Genomic DNA, 24,748 nt, shown 5'->3' on the forward strand with positions numbered 1-24,748 from the left:
GTTGTTAGACATGTATAAAGTGCACAAACTATAAAGGAGAAGACTGATAAATTCAACTATATTAAAATTTTTAAAACTTGTTTACTAAAGGACACCAAAAATGGTAAAGATACACCACACAAGTTATTCATTATGTAGACAAGCAACAAAGCATAAATATCCAAAGTATATGAAGAACTTCTACAATACCATGAGAAAACAATACAACAGTCAATAAGAAAAGTACAAAATACTCAAGTAGGAAAGGTTAATGAACAGTCTCCACATTGAATGCTGCCTGAGCAGAGGACAAAGGGTGATTCCATCCGTTCCTTTCAGTGTTGTACCATATACATTTATTGCCTTTTCAGAAATACATATAAAAGTGCTGCAAAAGGGGTGCCTGGGTGGCTCAGTTGGTTAAGAGTCTGCCCCCAGGGTCCTGGGATCCAGCCCCACATCAGGTTCCCCACTCAGAGAGGAGCCTGCTTCTCCCTCTCCATCTACCTGATGCTATCCCTACTTGTATTCCCTCTCTGTGTGTGTGAAATAAATAAATAAAATCTTTTAAAAAAGTGTTACTAGGGCACCTGGGTGGCTCAGTGGGTTAAGCCTCTGTCTTCAGCTCGGGTCATGATCTTGGGGTCCTGGGATCGAGCCCTGCATCGGGCTCTCTGCTCAGCGGGGAGCCTGCTTCCTCCTCTGTCTCTGCCCGCCTCTCTGCCTACTTGTGATCTCTGTCTGTCAAATAAATAATAAATAAAATCTTAAAAAAAAAGGGTTACTAAAAATAAAAGTAATAAAGGAAAATAAATTATATGTTTCATATTTGGCCATGTGCGTTAGTCTATATTTTGCTATGACTTTATGGATTTCCTGAGACATGTAGAGACAATATAGAACTTATCTTTTCATTTCCTTCTCATCTATTCTGGCATAGGACAGGACACTGCTTCCTAATATATATGAACATTGAACAAAGCCTACCAGTTTTGTGGAGGCAATGATCGTTTCTCATATTGTCTCTTGCAAACTTCCTCACGCATTTGTGCTCAGTGAGAAGTAGTGTTCAGTGAGTGTTTGATGAATTTAACTCAGGCGACATGTATTTCTAATTTTATTTGTAAGTAATCTCTATACCCAACGTGGGGCTCAAACTTATAGCCCTGAGATCAAGAGTCATATACTCCACTGACTGAGCCAGCCAGGCACCCCATGTCCTTCTTTTCATTCCAAACTGGTGAAGCTTTTAGATCTTAAAGACTCCTTTTGCTTCTTATTCCTTGACTAATCTCTTTCCTAGGACAATCAATCCTTTTATACTGATTCGGGTTTCTTTAGACAGTTGAGAGCTAAATCATTATTTACATTCCTTTTAGTCAATCACTGATGCGACAAATTTCAAACATTCCAATTATTATAAAGTCACTCTAATTCTTGATTCTTTTCGAAAATATCATTTCAAAATTCATAAAAAACAGGAAATCCATTTTTTCTTTCATATTCAATTTGCTGTGATAGAAATTCTTTACTTATTTTGTCAATTTGGTCCCGAGAGAAAAGATTGAATCCAGGAATAAAATAATGCTTCAGTTGTTCCGTCTTGAGGCACTCAAGAAAGTATGTCACACACTTATCAAAGCAGAACTCTAGGTCTCTGGTGTCCCACTGACTGTCTTGTGGGTCTCGGGTACAGATATGAAAGAAGGCAGTTTTCACATGGTAGGAGCAGAATTTTTCCAGTTCCTTTCGGTGTCTAAACTTCACTTTCAATTGTTCTAAGAGATACTTCATTAGTTTTAAGCAATCTTTCCTATTGAATAAAAAAGAAAACCACTTATTTTTATTTATTTACAACTTGCTTCATTCCACAAAAAGCTTTAGGCATCTTACAGGAAAAACATATGAAGATATAATAAACAATACAAATATTATGTATAAAAACACGAAAAACAATAAAGACACATAAAAATAATTATAGGGTCATTCTAAACCTTGGTTATGTTTTGAAATATATGCTTTGAAGTTTCAAAAACATTTTATTCTTCCCTCTTCCCTATTTTTAGCTTAAATATTCTATCAGGATGAATTTGTATATGAAGCTGTCGGATATTTATATTATTCATTCAGTTATTTAGTACCTAGAAAAATCTTGTTTTAACTTTTACAAAATGATTTTGTCTTGCTAGGCTGCAAATATTTAGTTATTCTTCCAGTTATTTCATAGTTGATAAGATGTAATTTTACAAAACTATTTAGTCTTATCAGAAATACAGTTTTCTTAATGCCTGATTCAAAGCCCACAGACGAAGCCTTAAAGAATCTGGGTGGCTCAGTTGGTTAAGCGTCTGCTTTGGGCTTAGGTCATGATCCCAGGGTTCTGGGATCAAACCCCCACATCGGGCTCCCTGCTCAGCGGGAAGCCTGCTTCTCCTTCTCCCTCTGCCTGCCACTCCTCCTGCTAGTGCTCTCTGTCAAATGAATACAATCCTTTTTAAAAAAAAAAAAAAGAACATCAGGGCACCTGGGTGGCTCAGTTGCCTGAGCGACTGCCTTCAGCTCAGATCATGATCCCAGAGTCCCAGGATTGAGTCACACATCCGGCTCCCTGCTCAGCAGCGAGTGTGCTTCTCCCTCTGACCTTCCCCCTCTCATGCTCACTCTCTCTCATTCTCTCCCTCTCAAATAGATAAATAAAATCTTAAAAACAAAAAACAAAAAACCTCCCATACCTGCCCGTTGGGCATTCTTGTTCTGACCTTTTAACTTCTGTGAACCTTCTACTGGACAACTTTAGAAACTCAAATGATTTCTTTTCAATCTCAGTTCTTCATGGTGTGTGTGCTAACAAGGAAAATAATTACCCACTCTTAGTGTTGTTTCACGTTTAGCTAGTCAGTCCCTGGCCTTCAACACAAACCATCCAGAAGAAGGCACCAGTATCAATATCCAATAAGAGTGATCTTTCGGCCTCCTCCCACTCTGACATTAATACTCATTACCTTGAAGCCACCAGAATACTAAGACACATCCAGTTGTGGCTAGCTGTGGTGACTGATCATATCCTCTCACTTGGTCATACTTTATACAACCATCTGATCTAGCTTCAGGAATATGCTCTCTGGCCTTGCCTTCTAATAACACTATTTCCTTTGGCCCTTGGATTTGGCTTCCCTGGTTTCATGCCCATCTCCTAGATAATACTCCAGGGTCAATCCAGCCACACACTGCCCCTAGGACTCCACTCAGTAATGATCATCTTTAGGTTAGAGCTATGAAATCAGTAAAGAATTAGATGTTCAGGGGTGCCTGGGTGGCTCAGTCGGTTAAGTGTCTGCCTTCAGCTCAGGTCCTGAGATCAAGCCCTGTGTCAGCTACCCGGCTCAGTGGGGAGTCTGCTTCTCCCTCTCCTTCTGCTCCTCCCCCTTCTCGTGCTCTCCCTCTCAAATAAATAAATAAAATCTTTACTGTTTTATTTTTTGAAGATTTTATTTATTTATTTGACAGAAAGAGACACAGTGAGAGAGGGAACACAAGCGGGGGAGTGGAAGAGGGAGAAGCAGGCTTCCCTCTAAGCAGGGAGTCTGATGTGGGGCTCGATCCCAGGACCCCTGGATCATGACCCGAGCTGAAGGCAGATGCTTAATGACTGAGCCACCCAGGTGCCGCTAAATAAAATCTTTTTTAAAAAATGAAATATTCCAAAAATAAATAAATAAATAAATAAAATAAAAAAATAAAAAAAAATATTCCATAGATAATCTATAACAAAACAAGGAAGTTACCTGCAACATTTTATTCCATCAGTTTCACAGCATGTTTTAGAATGTCCATGACTTTTCAAGAGGTCCTTCTCAATGTGAGAGAAGGAGAGCCGCCATGTTTCTTCTTAATTTCCAAAAGAAAAATAGAAAAGCATTTTACCAAAAACATTCATATATAAATATAACACAATGCTGAAGTGATTTCCTTCATTATAATATCACTCTGGAAGATTTCTAGGAGGAGACAGACCAAAAGAAGCGAATAGAAAAATAATGTAATTACACATTAAAACAAGTGATTTGAGGGTGCCTGGGTAGCTGTTCTGTATGGTTAGATATTTTTGTGATCTGTCCCACATAACCGACCACCCGGACATGCATATACACAGGCAGGCTAAGGTATGCTCTTTGTGAGACTCGTGCTGTGTGAATAACCTTGGGAGTCTGATTGTTTAAACTATATTATCTGGCCTCTAGGTCAGAACCGGCCCTTCTGTTCTGGATGCTAGGAGCTACAAATCTTTTTTTTTTTTTTTTAAGATTTTATTTATTTACTTGAGAGAGAGAGAGGGAAAGCATGAGAGGGGAGAGGGTCAGAGGAAGAAGCAGACTCCCCACTGAGCAGGGAGCCCGATGTGGGACTCGATCCCAGGACTCCAGGATCATGACCCGACCTGAAAGAGTTGCTTAACCAACTGAGCCACCCAGGCTCCCGGAGCTACAAATCTTATCTCACATCCCTTCCTGCTCCAGACTCGGCTGGCACCCCAGAATGGAATCCGGGAAGGAAGGCAGATACACAGCCCAGGTTCCTTGAAAATATAGAAACATGATAACGTGGAAATGCACCTTGTTCAAACTGCATGTAGGCGAACAAATGCTTCATTTCAAACCCTGTGATTTGCCCTATAATAATGGCCCTTGTGGGGATGGTCAGTTGGAAGTCTCTCCCGAGGGGAGGACCCTCCACCCGGGCCTCGCTATCGGGACTCCAGCCTGGCTGTTTCCACTCGGTTCCCCGGCTGATGAGGCTGGATGTAAAAGTACTCGATTTGATGTAACTTTGCCTTATTTTCACTTATTGCCTACTATGAGCTTCATCTCTGTGTAGATTCCTTTCCTCTCCTGTTTCTGTTGTTTTCTATAATAGATAGGTTTCTATTAGCTTTTTATAATAATAATAATAATAAAGTTTTCTTTCCTTTTTTGGAACCAAAACACAGCAGTTGTGAATCTTTTGTGCAGAACAGTGGCTCAGTCGTTTATGTGTCTGACTCATGATTTCGGCTCAGGTCATGATCTCCTGGGTTGTGGGATTGAGGCTCATATGGGCTCCGCACTCAGGGGGGAGTCTGCTTGAGACTCTCCTTCTGCCTCTCTCCCCACTCTCTCTTTCTAAAATAAATAAATATTTAAAAAAATAAAATAAAACAAGTGATTTGAAGCAGACAATGAGCTGAGATAAGAAAAAATGGTGGGGAGCAGCACAGAGCTTAATATAATTAGCCATAACAAGATATAGTACTTTTATACATCATTAAGTTCAGTTTTTTTAATATTCTGTTTCAATAATAATTTAAATCAATTGATTCACATTTTTTGTTTATTTTTTATACCCTACTTGCAAGTTTTTGTATTCATGTAAAATGAACAAGGGAATGTTGCCTTTTTTCTATTCCTTGGGAGACTTTATACAAGAATAGAATGCTTTCCAACCCTTCTCCCCAGGTTTTACCATGGCTAACTCTTTTACATTCTGACTATTCTATTATCTGTTGATTTTATACCAGAAATATGTGATTGGTTTATAACTTAAAAATCAATCAATTTACTCTGTCTCATTAACAGAACAGAGGAAAAACATATGATCAGGGTTGCCTGGGTGGTTCAGTTGTTAAGCGTCTTCCTTCAGCTCAGGTCATGATCCCAGTGTCCTGGGATCAAGCCCCACATCGGGCTCCCTGTTCAGGGGAATCTGCTTCTCCCTCTCCCATTTCCCCTGCTGTGTTCTCTCTCTCTCTCTCTCTCTCTCTCTCTCTGTCAAATAAATAAATAAAATCTTAAAAAAAAAAAAATGATCACTTCACCTGAAGCAGGAAATGCAGCTAATAAAACAACATTCATTCATAATTTAAATAAAAAACATCTCTTAGTAATTTAAATCTGGATGGAAACTTGACCTGACAAAAGGTAGATTCAACTGAAAGAGCTCCCAAAGGCAAAAGCTAAAACAATTTAGGAGCGCCTGGGTGGCTCAGGCAGTTAAGTATCTGCCTTTGGCTCTGGTCATGATCCCAGGGTCCTGTGATCAAGCCCCACATCCCACTCCCTGCTGGGCAGGAAGCCTGCTTCTCCCTCTCTCACTCCCCCTGCTTATGTTCTCTCTCTCACCGTCTTTCTCTCTCTCTCTCTGTCAAATAAATATATAAAATCTTTTTTTTAAGTTTATTTTTAAAAACTACATTATCATTTCTCACTTTTTGGATTATCGGTGAAAATTCCAAAGTTTAATGAGTGTTGTCGCTAAGGCTGAGGGTGAAATCGGTACTCTCAGTACATTGCTGTGGGAATGCAAATGGTGTGATCCCTGTGGAGGCGATTCTGGCAATGTCTAGCAAAATTACATATAGATCTACTCCTTGACTGGTTGTGAAGACAGACTGAGAAAAGGAAGGGGTACTACCTCCATACAGAGCCAGGGCTCGGTATTCAAGATATCTTACTAAGTGGTAGAAGTGATAAAAAGATGGTGTATTTTTTATCTTAAAGGGTGAGTAGCATATGAATATATGCAAATATGTATTTATTTATATGAAAGGTAAACCAAAAACAATTAAGAGAATTTCCAACTAGGGAAGGAGAGAGGAATGAAGAGCAAACAGCTTGGACATTGGAACCATGTGAATGCCTTATAAATTTATGATATAAAATTAAATCAAAATTGAAAATCCAACATCTAGGGACACCTGGGTGGCTCATTCAGTTAAACATCGGCTTTCAGCTCAGGAGAAATTTTTTCAAGCAGATTTAAGCTTGATAATTTGACTGTCTTTTTATCTTCAGAACAAAAGAACTACAAATAAATCTTCAACTCTTTAAATTATACTCTTAATAATGGATGTTGGTATTATTTCTAAATAAGATAGGTAGAAAGATTTTTTAAAAATTTTCACTAAAAACCAAATGAATTCTATTTTTAAAAATATAGCTTGTGAGGCCAGAAAATTTATAGTAAAATGTTTGGAAAGAGAAAAACTAAAGTGGGTGTTAATGCATGCCTGCAATGTAGTGTCAGTACTTTCACTGTGAATATGCCCCCTCTGTTCAGTCATTTGGATACAGAGATTTGAGGGGAGGGGGAAGGGCGCTTGCCTGAATCCAGACAACCTAGAATGATAGGAGGAGAACAGCCAAGGGTAACAAGAGAGCAAAGGTCACCCGGCACCCACCACCAGCCTCCACCTTCATCTTAACCCAAGGGCAGGAGGAACTACCCAGTCACACGGGCCTTTGAACAACCACAGCTACTCTCATCCCTAATCTGATTTGTCTCCCAGTCTTGCCCAGGGCAGTCAGTAGTAGGCCAGCAAGAGGGTGGTATGTGTCCTGTCAAGATTTCTGCATCCCATACAGAAGGAGTTTCTTGGGATAGCCGTTCTAGAAATTATTCAGGGGTGGCAACCCCTCTTTGCAGAAAGCTGTGTTCCTTTTCCAAAATTATGAATAATGATATCTGTAATTCCCTCTTAGCTACTTTTCTTGCAAAAAATGACCCCTATATATGTGTGATGTAAAAAGTTATGATGTGTCTACAAAACACAAGCCATCAAACTAAGCACGATTAACTAATTCCAGGATTTGTTCAGCAATACCAATTTGTAACTTGGTTCCTACGTTTCGTGGTCTCCTCCAATATCCCTGGAATCCAGCTGTAGTAAGTACCAAAAGTCCTTAATTTATGAGAAAAATAAAATATTCTGCTAAACTGATTTTAACTGTTTTATCTGGAGACTAACTCAGAACTTGAATGTTACCCAAGAGCACCACCTGAAAAACCTGTCCTTACCCGCCAGGCAGAGTACACAGGTGAGAAGTCCAACTGCACCTGAGGCTGCAAAGGTCAGGTAGCTGCATGGAGCGCAGCGGAAGGGCAAGAAGGAAAGAAAGGTGTACGGCTGAGAATGAGAATCTAGGCTCTGATGAGAACACTAATTTTAACTGCCTTGGATTAAACTAGGGATTTTACATACGCTGTCTCATTTTTATCTTCCCAGAAGCTATTTTTTTCTTTTTTTAAAAAATTTATTCATTTGAGAGGTGCCTGGGTGGCTCAGTGGGTTAGGCCTCTGCCTTCGGCTCAGGTCATGATCTCGGGGTCCTGGGATCGAGCCCCACATCAGGCTCCCTGCTTAGCAGGGAGCCTGCTTCCCCCTCTCTCTCTGACGGCCTCTCTGCCTACTTGTGATCTCTCTCTCTCTCTCTCTCTCTCTCTCTCTGCCAAATAAATAAATAAAATAAAATCTTAAAAAAAATTATTCATTTGAGAGAGAGAAAAAACATGAGTGCAGTGACAGGGGAGGGGGGGACAGAGGGAGAGGGAGAGAGAGAATCCTCAAGCGGACTCCCCACTGAACTTGACACAGTAGCCCAATCCCAGGATCCCGAGATCATGATGTGAGCTGAAGCCAAGAGTCAGCCACTTAACCGCCTGAGCCACCCAGGCGTGCCCCCACCCCCAAAAACTTTCAAGTAGCTTTGATTAAACCAGTATAGAGATGAGCAAACAGATTTAGAGAGACTTGGTTAATGAGCCCCAGATCACATATCTAGTAGGAGAAGAAGTCTCAGGATTCAGACCCAGGGCAGTCTGACTCCAAGGCCAGTACTGCCCTTCTCTACTGAAAATAAACAAGCAAAAAATAACATTCCAATGTGAGTTAGAAGACATTTTAAATCTGAGTATTTGATATTACTGCAACAACTATGCCTTTTTCAATTCCATTCCTCTCCAAACTTCCATCTTAGAGTCTATTTAGCCTGATGGCTCTTGATATGTCGACAGCGCTAGTTACCGTCCTAGGATATAACATTAACAACCCTTGGGTGCCTGGCTAGCTCCACGGTTAGAGCATGTGACTCTGGATCTTGGGATAGTGAGTTCGAGCCCCAGGTTGGGCATAGAGCTTACTTTACTTATTTTTTTTTTAAGATTTTATTTATTTATTTGAGAGAGAGAACATGACTGGGGGAAAGGGCAGAGGCAGAGGGACAAGCAGACTTCCCACTGAGCGGGGAGACCTATGTGGGGCTTGATCCCAGGACCCTGGGATCCTGACCCAAGCTGAAAGCAGACCCTCAACTGACTGAGCCTCCCAGGTGCCCCCACAGAGCTTACTTTAAAAAAAAGAAAAAGAAAAAAGGACAGACCACTCCTTTTGTCTTTAAGTTAGCCTTCGCATTCAAGATACCTTGAAAACCATTTCCTTCCTTCGCATGCTTGGGTACCAGGTAAAACGGCTGCCGCCTTAAATTGGTTTTAACTTTTGTTCCAAGCCACTGACTGATGGGCAGTCCTTCCAGGGTGCTAGCAGGCCAGCTGCTTTTTGACTCCAAAGCCAGGATTATATCCACAGATATTTCTTTGGGTTTTCTAATAAGAAGTGTTACAGCAGGGCTCCCCCTCTTCTTCTTCTCCATAATGACATCGATACCTGTTTAAAAGTATAAAAGGGGAAGACAGCAATTATCAATACGATTTTCTGCGAAAATAATATATCCGTCATTGGAGATCTATAAAGTGCTGAGTGTAAGGTGAAAATGAGTTCAAAAGTAGAAACTGACCCTACAAAGCAAAGTGATTTTCCCCATTTAAGCAATATTTATCCATACCTACCATAGAGAAGCATTGTCAAAATTCTGTCTGGTATAAATGATGAGGAGCCCCTGAAGATGTTGGGCTTTTGGAGTACTATGATTAAATTTTCACTTAAATGTATGGGGGGCAGTATGGAGGGAAGCCTGGAGAAAAGAGCAAATGAGTGGCAGGGAGGAGACGGGCCATTGCAAAGACCACAGCAACTATCCAACACAGAGCGTGTGTGTCTGTGACACCACAGAGGCAGGGGGCACGAAAACAAGGGAGCAATGTGTGTTCACTGCAGCATCATTCACAACAGCTAAGACATGGAACAACCTAAGTGTCAATGGATGGAAGAACGGATACAGGAATTGTGGTACGTACACACAGTGGACTAGCATTCGACCTTGACGAAGAAGATCCTGCCATTGGTGATGACAGGGGTGATCTGGAGGCCATTACACTAAGTGAAACAAGCTAGATGCAGAAAGGCAGATACTGCATGACCTCACTTTTATGTGGAATCTAAAAAATCAGAACACATAGAAGCAGAGGGTAGGATGGTAGTTACCGGGGGTGGGGAGGTGGGGAAAATGGGGAGATATTAGTTACAGTTATGTAGGATGAGTAAGCATGATGACTGTCATCGATACTACTACACTAAATACTGGAAATGAGCTCAGAGAGTAGATTTTTAGGTCCTCTCACCTTAAATACAGCTGGCCCCTGAACAACATGGGTTTGAAATACACAGGTTGGCTTAAATGCATGTTTTTCTGGTAAATACAGTACAGTCCTGTAAATGTGTTTTCTCTTCCTTACGATTTTCTCTTTTTAAGTTTTTAAATTCCAGTTAGTTAACATACAGTGTGATATTAGTTTCGGGTATACAACATAGTGATTCCACACTTCCATACATCACCCAGTGCTCATCATGACAAGTGAACTCCTTAATCCCATCACCTATTTATTTATTTATTCTTTTAAAGATTTATTTATTTATTCATTTGACAGACAGAGATCACAAGTAGGCAGAGAGGCAGGCAGAGAGAGAGGAAGGGAAGCAGGCTCCCTGCTGAGCAGAGAGCCCAATGCGGGGCTCGATCCCAAGACCCTGGGATCATGACCTGAGCCGAAGGCAGAGGCTTTAACCCACCGAGCCACCCAGGCACCGCATCCCATCACCTATTTAATCCATCCCCTCCCTCCTCTCTTCTGGTAACCATCAGTTTGTTCTCTGTAGCTAAGAGTCTTGTTTCTTTTTGTTCCTTTGCTTCTTGTTTTGTTCCTTAAATTCCATGCATGAGTGTGATCATATGATATTTGTCTTTCTCTGACCGACTTATTTCACTTAGCATCATACTCTCCAGCTCAATCCACATGATTTCAAATGGCAAGATGTCATTCTTTTTCATGGCTAAATAATATTCCATCATAGATATACATACACCACATCTTTATCCATTCATCAATCAATAGACACTTGGACAGCTTCCATATCTTGGCTATCATAAATAATACTTCTATAAATATAGGGGTGCATGTATCCCTTTGAATTACTGTTCTTGTATTCTTTGGGTAAATACCCAGTACTGTGATTGCTGGATTATAGGGTAATTATATTTTTAACTTTTTTTTCCTTCTTTTTTTTATTAAATTTTTTATTTATTTTCAGTGTAACAGTATTCATTGTTTTTTCACCACACCCAGTGCTCCATGCAATCTGTGCCCTCCCCAATACCCACCACCTGGTTCCCCCAACCTCCCACCCCCCGCCCCTTCAAAACCCTCAGGTTGTTTTTCAGAGTCCATAGTCTCTCATGGTTCACCTCCCCTTCCAATTTCCCTCAACTCCCTTCTCCTCTCCATCTACCCTTGTCCTCTATATTATTTGTTATGCTCCACAAATAAGTGAAACCATATGATACTTGACTCTCTCTGTTTGACTTATTTCACTCAGCATAATCTCTTCCACTCCTGTCCATGTTGCTACAAACTTTTTGATGAACCTCCATACTGTTTTCCAGAGTGGCTGCCCCAGTTTGCATTCCCATCAATAATGCACTAGAGTTCCTTTATCTCCACATCCTTGCCAACACTTGTTGTTTCTTGTGTTTTTGATTTTAGCCATTCTGACAGGTGTGAGGTAATATCCTATTGTAGTTTTGATTTGCATTTCTCTGATGTTGTCATGATAAACACCTTCTCAAGTATCTCTTAGCCATCTGCATGTCTTCTTTGGAGAAATGTCTGTTCATGTCTTAATTGGATTATTTGTCTTTTTTGGTGTTGAGTTTAATAAGTACTTTGTATATTTTGGATACTAACCTTTATTGGCTATATCATTTGTGAATCTCTTCTCCCATTCTGCAGGTTGCCTTTTATTTTATTTTAATTAATTAATTTAAAGATTTTGTTTATTTATTTGACACAGAGCGGGAAAAAGAGCACAAGCAGGGAGAATGGAAGAGGAAAAGAAGGCTCTGCGGTGAGCAGGGAGCCCAATGCAGGACTCTATCTCAGGACCCCGAGATTATGACCCGAGAAGAAGATAGTCGCTTAACCAACTGAGCCACCCAGATGCCCCTGTAGGTTGCCTTTTAGTTCTGTTGATTATTTCTTTTGCTGTGCAGAGACTTTTTATTTTGATGTAGACATTCCTTATGATTTTCTTAACATTTTTTTCTTTAGTTTACTTTATTATAAGAATATAAATATATACTACATATAACATACAAAATACATGTTAATCAGCTGTTTATGTTATCAATAGGGCTTCCAGTCAACAGGAGGCTCTTGGTGGTTAAGTTCTGTTAAGTTATACACAGATTTTTGACTATGCAGGGAGGTTGGTACCCCTAACTGTCCTGTTGTTCAAGGATCAACAGTACAGTTTTTTGTTTTTTTTTTTTTAAAGACACAAATGGGGATGCCTGGGTGGCTCAGTTGGTTAAGCTGCTGCCTTCGGCTCAGGTCATGATGCCAGGGTCCTGGGATCGAGTCCCCCATCGGGTTCCTTGCTCAGCAGGGAGCCCGTTTCTCTCTCCGCGTCTGCCTGCCACTCTGCCTGCTTGTGCACTCTCTCTCTCTCTCTCTCTCTGACAAATAAATAAATAAATAAAATCTTAAAAAAAAAATAAAAGACACAAGTAGCAGAAATGAGAGCAATTAAAAAGGTTTAAATCAGGGCATCTGAGTGGCTCAGTCATTAAGCGTCTGCCTTTGGCTCAGGTCCTGATCTCAGGGTCCTGGGATTGAGCCCCGTATCGGGCTCTCTGCTCGGGGGAGGCCTGTTTCTCCCTCTCTCTCCCCTTGTGTTCCCTCTCTCACTGTGTCTCTCTCTGTCAGGTAAATAAATAAAATCTTAAAAAAAAATAAAAATAAAGGGGTTTAAATCAACAAAACTGGTAGATGGACTGAATCAGGAAGGTAAGAAAGAAGGTAGAAGTCTAGAATGCCATCCCAGGATTTTGGCCTGGAAAATGGTTGATGTTGATTTGATTCTTCAATATGGAATAATCAAAAGGAAGAAATATGGGGCTGAGATGCACTTGGTTTTAGACCCACTGAGCTCTAGGTGTGTGGAAAACCCCCAAGTGAAGATGGCCATATGACAGGTGGCTGTGGTGGTCAGAAATTCAGGAAAGCCTCTAGATGAGAGATACTGGCTTTGGGATTGGGAGGTGTACAAGCAGTAGTTAAAGACTACTCTTAGATAAGACTTCCGGAAGGGACCACAGTGAGAGAGAAGCTAGAGAACCAAGGAGAAAACTTCAGAGAAGGCCCTCATTTTCTTATTACTAAATCTGCAAAACCCACTTCTTACCCATGATATTCTTCTACCCTCCTATTCCTAATAAGAAGTGTCCATCTACCTTTCAAAGGCCACCCTTGCACAAAGGCCACCCCTTCCTTCCTAAGCACCTTGTTTCTTCAACTGTTCCCTCTCTCCTCATCAGGGGCTGCCCCCTCCCTACTGGATCATTCCTATCTATGTACAAAGGGTTACAGTATTTCTCATTCTCAAATATCCCTCTCTCTTGACCCCACCCTGCCTCTTCCCCACACTTACCCACCTTTCAGTGCTCTTTACAGCAGAGACTTTGTAAGGATATCCTACACATGCTGTCTGTACAGGACCCCACTGGAACTGTTCAGTCAAAGGCACCAACAAACTGCACAAAACTATAGACCAAATCCTATGGTTTCTGGAAGTCAGTAGCATTCTACACCCTGACCCCTCATTCTGCAAAATCACATAGTCTCCTTATGCTCCTTCTCTTCTTCCCAACCTCTAATGGGATCCTCCTCCTCTTACCACTCTACTTAACACTGCAACTTCCCCTCCCCCATCCTACTCCCAACACTCCTGGTCCCTCTCACTTTGCTATACTTTTTCATCATAAAACTTACTATTTTCTAGTATATAAGATAATTATGATTTCCATTTGTTATTAATTGTATGTCTGCCCTTACCTAACCATGAGGTACAGAAGGGTGAGGGTCTTCATCTCTTTGTTCATTACTGTATCCCAAACACCTAGACCATCTGGCACATTAGAGGATCGATGGATAGTGATTCATGAATAAATGAATCAACGTTCTCTGCCTACACGGTCTCATCTATTGCCAATGCCATTTATATGTTCACATACAGCCCAAACATATCCTCTGTACTTCAAACCCATATCCAATTACATACATGACATTCTCACTTCAGTGTATCACAGGAATCTCCAACTTAATATATCCAAAGCCAAACTCCTTCAGTTCATACCTCAAAATACATTCCTCTTCAGTCCTTCCCATCTTAGAAAATGGTACACTCAATCACACAGGTGCTCAGTCAGAAACCTGGAGGCCTTCTTTAATTCAATCCTTTCTCTAAACCCCTACACTTACTCCAGAAGTAAGCACTACTACAAGCTTGGATGTGTCTGCTTCTCTCCATCCCATCCTCCATGTAAGCCACCACTGTCTTTCACCTGAATTACTTCAATATTTTCCTTTTTCTTTCCTTTTCCTTATTTGACTTTTTAGAATATCTTCTCCAGAAAAGCCAGAGTAAACTTTTAAAAATACAAAGCCGGGGCGCCTGGGTGGCTCAGTGGGTTAAAGCTCTGCCTTCGGCTCAGGTCATGATCCCAGGGTCCTGGGATCGAGCCCCACATCGGGCTCTCTGCTCAGTGGGGAGCCTGCTTCCCCCCTCTCTCTGCCTGCCTCTCTGCCTACTTGTGATCTCTGTCTGTCAAATAAATAAATAAAATCTTTTAAAAAAAATACAGAGCCAATCATTATTCCTTCATTAAAACCTGAATGAACATGAAACCATCTGAATTCATTTCCAGGATCTACAAGTCCTTGCACAATCTAGCCCCTGCCCACCTCTTCAACTTCTTTTCATGTCACTCTTCCCCTTGCCACACAGGCCTCTTTTTGTTCCTTGAGCTTGCTGTTTTCTGCCTTGGGGTCTTACTCCACCCCAATTGCCACTATTTCCCTTAGTTCATTCCCTTCAGAGCACTCGGTGCAATTTGTGTTTACAAGCTTCAAGAGGTGAACCCGGGGATTTTATACAACCACATGTATCCAGTGGCATAAGGCAGCTGTCCAGTGAATATTCAGTGGAGACCAAAATAGAACTAATCAACATTTAGAAAGAATGCCAAGAAAATGTAGTAAACTAAAATCAAGAGCAAAGAGTTGTTTCTAGGAGGTACTGATCAACAGTCTGCTGCAGAGAGGTCAAGAAAGATCAGGAGAGGATGCTTTTGTAGTTCATAAGTATGATAACTGGGTGTTCACCCTCAAACCCTGTTATGACTGGGGCACTTTAACTGCTTGATGTGGAAAAAAAAAAAGTCAGTACAGGAGTGTACATTGGCAATTAGTAGGTATGATTAAAACTTCAAGAATCAGGGCACCTGGGTGGCTCAGTTGGTTGGGTGGCTGCCTTCGGCTCAGGTCATAATTCTGGAGACTCAGGATCGAGTCCCACATCGGGTTCCCTGCTCAGTGGAGAGTCTGCTTCTCCCTCTGATCCTCCCCCTTCTCATGCTCTTTCTCCCATTCCATCTCTTTCAAATAAATAAAATCTTAAAAAAAAGAAGAAGAACTTCAAGAATCAAAAGTCAAAAATCTTACCTTGAATGTTTTTAATTTCTTCCTTAATGATCTTCCTAAACTTGAATAGCATCTTAGAAGCTGATAATATTTCGTCTTCTACAAACTGAATCAGAGGATTTCCTTTAGGATTTCTTTTGAACTTCACGAAGTAATAAGCACCACTGTTGCAATATTCTTCTAGCTGAATTCTGGGGACCTCCAGTTTGAACATTATATCAAATTCATTAGGAGCAGAAATCTAAGAAATAGTAAAAATAGCACTGAAATGTTGTTTTGTGAATATTTTCCAAGCAACTGCAATTTTTTTTTCTTGAAATGTCCACTTAACACACTACTTTGAAAAGCAAGATTCCTAAGATTCATACCCTCTGGAAGTGGGATGAGTGAAACTAGGAGAGTATTATTGTTTTGGTTTGTAGGTTCCATACTTTTTTTTAACCAAGAGTACGCATTATTTTTATAATTTAGAACAATTTTAAATTATATCATGCAAGCTTTTAAAATCTGTACCAGCTTTTTCTGAATTAAAAACTTAAAGTGAAAAACCTATAAGGTGCTATCTTTTATGTCACAAGATACACGCTGCAGCCACACTCCTGTCACAATGGTCTTAAAAAACGTGTATAGCTCTGTGCTGGCTAGTTGAGCAAAGGCCATCTTGTTAGAGCTGCTGGTCACCCAAGTAACTGCGAGTGCCAAGTCATGCACTACATTAATGTCTTTGAGCCACAGCATTTTAGGAGCTTCAAAGAATCATTTTCATCCTCACAATAATAATCTATGAATCAGCAATTATGTCAAATGATTATTTTTCCTGTAGTAAAAATACCACAAATCTCTCATTAGTCAGGAGCATGCTTCAAGCTTAGCTATTGGACTGTACTCAACAGGGTACCTAGTAGCCATATATGTCTACTGACCATATGAAATGGGGCTAGTCCAGATTGAGTTGTACTGTGTTGTACAATCGTGTCCTCCCCAAACTCATATATTGAAGTCCTAACCCCAAAAGTCACTGTACTTGGAGACAGGGTTTTTAGACGGTTAAGTGAGATCATGAGGGTACGGTGCTAATCTGATAAAACTGGTGGGAGGAGAAGGAGGTGGAGGAAGAGGAAGAGGAGAGGAAGAGAGATCCCTTTCTCTCTGCCCACGTGCACTGAGTAGTAAAGTGAGGATACAGGGAGCAGGTGGCTGTCTACCAGCAACGAAGAGTCCTCGCCCAAACCTAACCATGCTGGCACTATGATCTTTGGCTTCCAGCCTCCACAACTGTCAGAAAATAATCTTGTGTTGTTTAAGCCACCCAGTTTATAGTGTTTTTGTAATGGCAGCCTGAGCTGACTAGAGTGTACTATGAGAGTCAAACACTTGGGAGTGATGTCAGTGAGAATGAAGTAAGAGCCTGCGAAAATCCACTCTTCCATAAAAGCAACAAGAACACGGGCCAGATTAGTCAGTTCAACTTTTTCAGATCTGTATATTAACCAGGAGTTTGCAACAATCCAAGGAGAATTTGTTCCAGAAAAATGGCTGAATCTCAATAGGAACTGGGAGCTCTGTGGGCGCAGCCCTATTCTCACCCTCAGAGCACAGAAGGTTCTCATTCCCATTCCCTCTCAGAAACCTCCACCTAGAGTACCTACTGTTCTAACACCATAAATTTGGCCACCCGTTTGGAAGCACCATATAAAGAGTATCATATAAAATGTACTCTATTACAACTGACTCCTTTTAACATTACATTTGTGAGATTCACCCATATAGTTACGTGTGTTGGTAGTTTGTTCTTTTTCATCTTACGCAGTATACTACTGGATTAGTGGAATATATCAGAATACATTTACTTATTCTGTCTTTGAGTATTTGGATTATTTCCAGTTTTGAATTATTACAAAGCTGTTCTGAGCACTCTTATATATGCCTTTTGGTGGACATGAGCACTCATTTCCATTGTGTATATATCTAGGAGTAGAACTGCTGGACCATAGGATAAGCATATCTTTAGCCTTAGACCAAAGTGTCAATTTTCCAAAGAGGTTATACCAACCTATCTTCTCTTCATCAAGGTAAAGCAGTTTCAGTTTCTCCACATCTTCTAAGATGGAACTGTCAAGCCTTTTAAAATTTTAGCCATTCTAGTGGATAGATGTGTAACAGAATCTCATCATGATTTTAATTTACATTTTCCAGCTGATTAATGATGTTGAACACATTTATTGTTATTTGGATTATATACTAAAGCATCTATTCAAGTGCTTTTGCCCAATTTTAAATTGGTTTGTCTTTTTCTAATTGATTTGTACTAGTCCTTTGTCAAATATACATATTGAGAGTAACTTCTTTGAGTTTGTGGCTTTTCATTCTCTCAATGGTGAGAAGTTCAATTCTAATGCAGTCCATTTTATCTATTTTTATGGTTAGCAATTTTAGTGTCCTATTTAAGAAATATTTGTGCATCCCATTGTTATGATGATATTCTTCTATGCTTTCTTCTAGAAACTTTGTTGTTTCCTCCTTTATCTTTAGGTTTATTTTATATCTTGAATTAACTTTTGTATAAGATGTGTGGGGTTGGTGGCTGTCATGGATATCCAATTGACCCAGTATCAACTATTGAAAAAAACATCCTTTCTCCCATTGAATTACACTATTGCATATATTTTGTACTGAATTGAATTATATATGCAGGTCTGTCTCCGGACTTTCTACTTAATTAGCTTATTTGTCTATCATTGCACCAATAATATCTGCTTAATTAGGGTATTTTTATAGTAAGTCTTGTTCTTTGACAGGGTAAATCCTCTAACATTTTCTCCTTTAGAATTGCCTGGATTGGGGTACCTGGGTGGCTCGGTTGGTTGGACGTCTGCCTTCGGCTCGGGTCATGATCTCCGGGTCCTGGGATCAAGTCCCATGTGGGGCTCCCTGCTCTGGGACAGTCTGCCTCTCCCTCTCCCTCTGCCCCTCCTCACTCCTGTGTTCTCTCTCTCTCTGCTCTATCTCAAAAATATAAATAAAATCTTAAAAAAAAAAAAAGAATTGCCTGGATTATTCTAGGTCCTTTGCATTTCTTTTATTTTCATTTCATTTCACTTTTTTTAAGTAGTCTCCATGCCCAGCATGGAGCCCAACATGGGACTTAAACTCAAGACCCTGAGATCAAGACCTGAGCAGAGTCAGGAATCAGATGCTTAACTGTCTGAGCCACCCAGGCACACCCCCACCTTTACATTTTCATATAAGTCTTATAATAAGCTTGTCAATTTAATCAAAAAAATCGATAGGGCTTTGGCTAAATTGCACTGAATCTATATAGATCAATTTGAGGAAAATGGAACATGATATAGATTTCCATTTATTTAGTCTGTTCTCAAATTTACTCAGCAATGTTTTAAAATTTTTATCATCTTTAGCAAGATTTATTCCTAAATATTTGATGATCTTGATGCTATCGTAAATGGCATTTTTACATTTCATTTACACTCTTTTTGTTGTTAATATATTGAGGTACTTTGATTTTTGTTTACTGACTTTGTATCCAGCAATCCTGCTAAATTCACTGATAACAGTTGAACAACACAGATTTGAATTGGGCAGGTCCACTTATACATGGTTGTTGTTTTTTTTAAACAGTACAGTATTATAAATGTATTCTGTCTTCCTTATGATTTCCTTAGTAACATCTTCTCTTCTCTTCTTACTTTATTGTAAAATACAGTATAAAATACATATAATGAATAAAGTATGTGTTACTCTTACTGTTCATCAAAAAGTCAAAACTAGGCTCTTAGTAGTTAAGGTTTTGGGGAGCCAAAAGTTATATGCAGCTGCACCTGGGTGGCTCAGTTGGTTAAGCGTCTGCCTTCCGCTGGGGTCATGATCTCAGGGTCCTGGGATTGAGCCCCACATGGGGCTCCCTGCTCAGCAGGGATCCTGCTTCTCCACCTCCCTCTGCCTACTGATTTCCCTGCTTGTGTGTGCTCTCTCTCTCTCTGACAAATAAATTTTTTAAAAATTTAAAAAACAAAAAAAATTTTTTTAAGTTATATGCAGAATTTTTACTGCATGGATGGAGAAGGGTTGGTGCCCCTAGTCCCTGTGTTGTTCAAAGGCCAACTGTATTTCTAATAGTTTGTACAAAAATTCAATCAAGTCATCTGCATAAGTAAGTTTTATTATTCTTTTTCTGATCTTATGTATTTTGCTTCTTTTTCCTACCTCGTTTACATGGACTCTACGTATTCCTTTACCTTCTCCTTTTTTGTTCAACATTATGACAAGATTCAGTCACATTGTTGCATGTGGCTGTAGTTTATTTCTTCTCTTTACTGGTTAATGTACTACTGGCTAGAACCACTACAATTACTTGATTTCTATATAACCTTACACTCAGCCCAAACTATATGATTGGTAAATTGCAAAGAGACAAAGAGAACATTATGGAGTGGCAATTACCCAGAGAATTTCTATATAAATTTTCCAAATTTTCACCTAAAACTTGACAATATTACAATAAAATACATGAATAAAAATGTGTCAATATGGAACCAAATAAGTAAATTACTGAGAGATGTGTCTATTTTTTATTAGTTACAAAGAGTTTGGAATCTAGCTTTGAAATCCAAGTGGATGCATAACAGAAGAAAATACACCAAAAAGATAAAAGTGAATAAAATAAACAGGAATAATATTACTCTTCTATATGCTTTTCCTAACTTTCCAGGGACATCAACATGGAAAAGGGGTGACTATGGGAAAGACTGAGAAAAGTGGTAGTGGGCCGGTAGCTGTGGGAGCCTGCCAGAGGATTAACTGCTGGAGCCAGACAATGAATCAACTCTACGATGAAAATGTATCAGTTTGGGGGCACCTGGGTGGCTCAGTGGGTTAAAGCCTCTGCCTTCAGCTCAGGTCATGATCCCAGGGTCCTGGGATCGAACCCTGCGTGGGGCTTTCTGCTCAACAGAGAACCTGCTTCCCCCTCTCTCTCTGCCTGCCTCTCTGCCTACTTGTGATCTCTGTCTGTTAAATAAATAAGTAAAATCTTAAAAAAAAAAAAAAAAAGAAAGAAAGAAAGAAAGAAAGAAAGAAAGAGGGGTGCCTGGGTGGCTTAGTGGATTAAAGCCTCTGCCTTCGGCTCAGGTCATGATCCCAGGGTCCTGGGATCAAGCCCCACATCGGGCTCTCTGCTCAGCGGGGAGCCTGCTTCGTCCTCTCTCTCTGCCTGCCCCTCTGCCTGCTTGTGATCTCTGTCTGTCAAATAAATAAATAAAATCTTAAAAAAAAAAGAAAGAAAAAAATGTATCAGTTTTAAAAATCAATGCATGTTTTAGGAAAACAAATTTCATTCAATTTCTTCCACCAGTGTATGATTTTAAAAAGGAGAGGCACCTGGCTGGCTCTGTCAGAAGAGCACATGACTCTTCATCTCAGGTTGTAATTCTCAGGTTGTAATTCAAGCCGCACTTTGGGTGTGGAGATTACTTTTAGAAATTAAATTAAAAAAAATAAAAATAAAAAGGAGACAGGTTCTTGGGTAGCTGGCCTGGCTCAATCGGTAGAGTATGTCCCACTCTTTATCTCAGGGTCCTGAGTTCAAGCCACACTTTGGATGTGGAGCTTACATTAAAGAAAAAAAAAAGGAGACTGGTTCTGACTAGAAACTTCTTTAAACATCTTATTGTTCCTTCCGTATGACTGAACTGAATGATATTTATGTAATAAAAATCACACTTAAGCCAAACAATCTAGTGAAAATTTTGCTCATTTGGCTACCAAAACACTTTAGATGGAATTATATAGTCTTCAGTGCTAAAAGAGTTTTAAGATTCAAAGACTGATACATACACTGTCTTTCTGGCAATAAACAAATATCACTGGGTCCACACCAATGAAATGAGCAGCTCTTTAAGCTACAACTTATGTAAAACATTCTGTGACAATGGAGTTTACAATCCAGGTGGCAAGCCAAAAGAAAAATATATGAAAGGTTTAATTTCCACTGAAATCTACCAGGTTAAATGCTTATCATGGGAATGAAGTCTGAATCTGCTACACTGAGAAGACAGAGGTCTTGAGAGAAACCACCCATCCTTTCTTCATTCATTCGTTTGAATACTTGCTATGTGTTAAGGCTTAGAAACACAAAGATGGGGGCGCCTGGGTGGCTCAGTGGGTTAAGCCTCTGCCTTTGGCTCAGGTCCTGATCTCAGCGTCCTAGGATCGAGTCCCGCATCGGCCTCTCTGCTCAGTGGGGAGCCTGCTTCCTTCTCTCTCTGCCTGCCTCTCTGCCTACTTGTGATCTCTGTCAAATAAATAAATAAAATCTTAAAAAAAAAAAGAAACACAAAGATGCATAATACTTGGCCTGCTATCAGGAGTTTATAATTCTAAAAACCTAAATCTAGAGTTTAACAATCATTTACTTCTGAAGTAGAGCAGTTAATTGAATAAAGCCAATACGTAACTATAAAATAAATTACGGTCAACCTAAACGCTATCAGCCTCTACTTCCTTCATGCTACACCCAAGATTTCTTTTTAAAGATTTTATTTATTTATTTGACAGACAGAGATCACAAGTAGGCAGAGAGGTAGGCAGAGAGAGAGAGAGGGAAGCAAGCTCCCTGCCGAGCAGAGAGACCAATGTGGGGCTCGATCCCAGCACCCTGGGATCATGACCCGAGCTGCAGGCAGAGGCTTAACCCAGTGAGCCACCCAGGCGCCCTACACCCAAGATTTTAACAGATCTCCTGCAGGTGCACAGACCGGCCCTGAAAAAACGAACTAGGTGAGAACACAACTAAAGAAACTGCCACTAGGGGCGCCCGGGGGCTCAGATAGTTAAACGTCTGCCTTCACCTCAGATCGTGATCTCAGAGCCCTGGGATCCAGCGAGCTCCTTGTTCCGCGGAATTCTGCTTCTCCCTCCTCCCACTCCCTCACCCCTGGTTGTGCGCGCTCGTTTTCTCTCTCTCTCGCTCACACACACAAATAAAATCTTAACAAAACAAAACAAAACAAAACAAAAAAAACAAAAAACAAAAAAACAACCATCACTTGTCAGGAAAGATTCTCTAGTCAGAAAGCTGTTCCTGGGGCACCTGGGTGGCTCAGTGGGTTAAAGCCTCTGCCTTCAGCTCAGGTCATGATCCCAGGGTCCTGGGATCGAGCCCCACGTCGGGCTCCCTGCTCAGCAGGGAGCCTGCTTTCCCTCTCTCTCTGCCTGCCTCTCTGCCTACTTGCGGTCTCTGTCTGTCAAAAAAAAAAAAAAAAAAAGCTGTTCCTAGGGGCGCCTGGGTGGCTCAGTGGGTTAAAGCCTCGGCTTTTGGCTCTGGTCATGATCCCAGAGTCCTCGGATCGAGCCCCGCATCAGGCTCTCTGCTCAGCGGGGAGCCTGCTTCCTCCCCTCTCTCTCTGTCTGCCTCTCTGCCTACTTGTGATCTCTGTCAAATAAATAAAATCTTAAAAAAAGAAAAAAGAAACCTGCTCCTAAATCTTCAACGCCTACTGGCATGAAGACTTTAATAACTTAGCCACACACAAACAACGGGAGCCGTGGAATACAATACCCTGAAACAATCACACTGTACGTGTATTTAGGAGGTACACTTTTTAGGGTCTGTAGATCTTTTTCTTAAAAAAAAAATTTTTTTTTAATCACTCACTGTGAGGTTCTCATGACATTGGCATAAGAAAACTGGGGAGAGGGGATAGATATGCTTCCTATAGTTTTTCCCATAGGAAAAATGCTCCTAGATATACCAATTTCGTGGAATTTTTCGCACTCCTAATTATCCAAGTCAGAATTTGACTAGGGCACACCAAGTAGGGCCCTGTTACAGAAACTCCATACAATCTGCTTGCGTGAATGAATCTATACATTGGAGTTTCCCAGCAGTAATGTCTTGACAGTAGTTGGCACCAATATTGGTTAGCTGTACGTTCGCTGGATGTACAGATGGGTAAACGAACAGCTGTTCTTCTCTTTGGTTGGAACTGAGTCACAGGCCACAAAAGAACAAGAGTCTGAGTTACTTTCGAAGGGAAGTGAGGGACCGCGCGACCCGCGGGTGTTGAGACTATCGGGCAGGCTGGGGACGGGGGCGAGGGAGTCGGCGGGAGGAGAGGCGCTGGGCAGCTCACCTTCACGCGCTCGTAGTAGCTTCCGGTGCACAGCCGCGAGACACCCTGGAACTCGGACTCGTAGCTCTGCAATCTCCGCAGCAGGTGGTCCACAACCCGGTTCACAATCTCCGCCGCCACTGAGATTTCCTGGCGCCTCAGCTTCAACTTTTCCAGCACCGTTCGGGGCTTCCAGGCGCCGGGCACCGCCCCCTTCTGCCTGAGTCTCGAGGCGGGAACCAGCGGGCCGAGGCCGAGGCCGAGGTCGAGGCCGAGGCCGAGGCCGCAGACCTCCGTGGGCTCTGGCAGGGTTCTCTGCTCCCGAGGGGCGTGCGCGCCCCTCTCGCGGCGAGATCCAGTCCTGGGAAGGGGCGGCCCCGGGGCCGCAGGAGGCGCCAGCTTCCCCGCCGGAACCGCCAGCCCCTCCACCGCGTCCTCAGCGCCCAGAGGCGCCTTTTTGGCACGGGCATTCCGCGCGCGCACCGGTGGTCTCTCGGGGGACCCCGGGGCACACTTCTTCCGCCCGGATCCAGATGCCCCGACACGGCTGCACTTCTGTGCTTTGGGCCGGGCTGCCCCAAGGGCGGCCGGAGGTTCGCTGGGCTCCGTCCGGGGACCCTTCACTCCTTGCGCCTTGGGCGCGGCGGCTCGGGCCTTCGAAGCTGTCCGCGTGGCCTTTCCGCTCCGGGGGTCCATGGCTGGCGCTCTCTGTTCCCCGAAAGAAGGGAGACTCGGCCTCGGGAAAGGCCACGGGAGGAGGAGCCGGCAGTCGCAGCGGGAAATGAAACTTAAATAACTGGCGGGAACGCAGGGACAGGGGCCTGAGAGCACGCGCCCAAACTGAACGCTGAGAGGTCACGCGGAGCCGCGCCGGGCCACCAAGGGGCGGGCCGCCC

The 24,748-nt window shown here is 41.6% G+C and overlaps 1 protein-coding gene across 1 annotated transcript; it reads right to left on the reverse strand.

Annotated features, from left to right (window-relative positions):
* Positions 1-1,440: 1,440 nt before the first annotated feature.
* On the reverse strand, positions 1,441-24,548 carry CGAS (cyclic GMP-AMP synthase; the record flags this gene model as incomplete). Its single annotated transcript, XM_080805928.1, has 5 exons — positions 1,441-1,792; positions 3,765-3,867; positions 9,212-9,454; positions 15,745-15,964; positions 23,874-24,548. The coding sequence occupies 5 exons, from the start codon at positions 24,546-24,548 to the stop codon at positions 1,441-1,443; spliced, it is 1,593 nt and encodes a 530-aa protein (XP_080662054.1).
* Between the last annotated feature and the right edge of the window lie 200 nt (positions 24,549-24,748).

The sequence above is a fragment of the Martes martes genome (assembly GCF_963455335.1).
Source record: "Martes martes genome assembly, chromosome: 6".
In the NCBI taxonomy this organism is placed as follows: Eukaryota; Metazoa; Chordata; class Mammalia; order Carnivora; family Mustelidae; genus Martes; species Martes martes.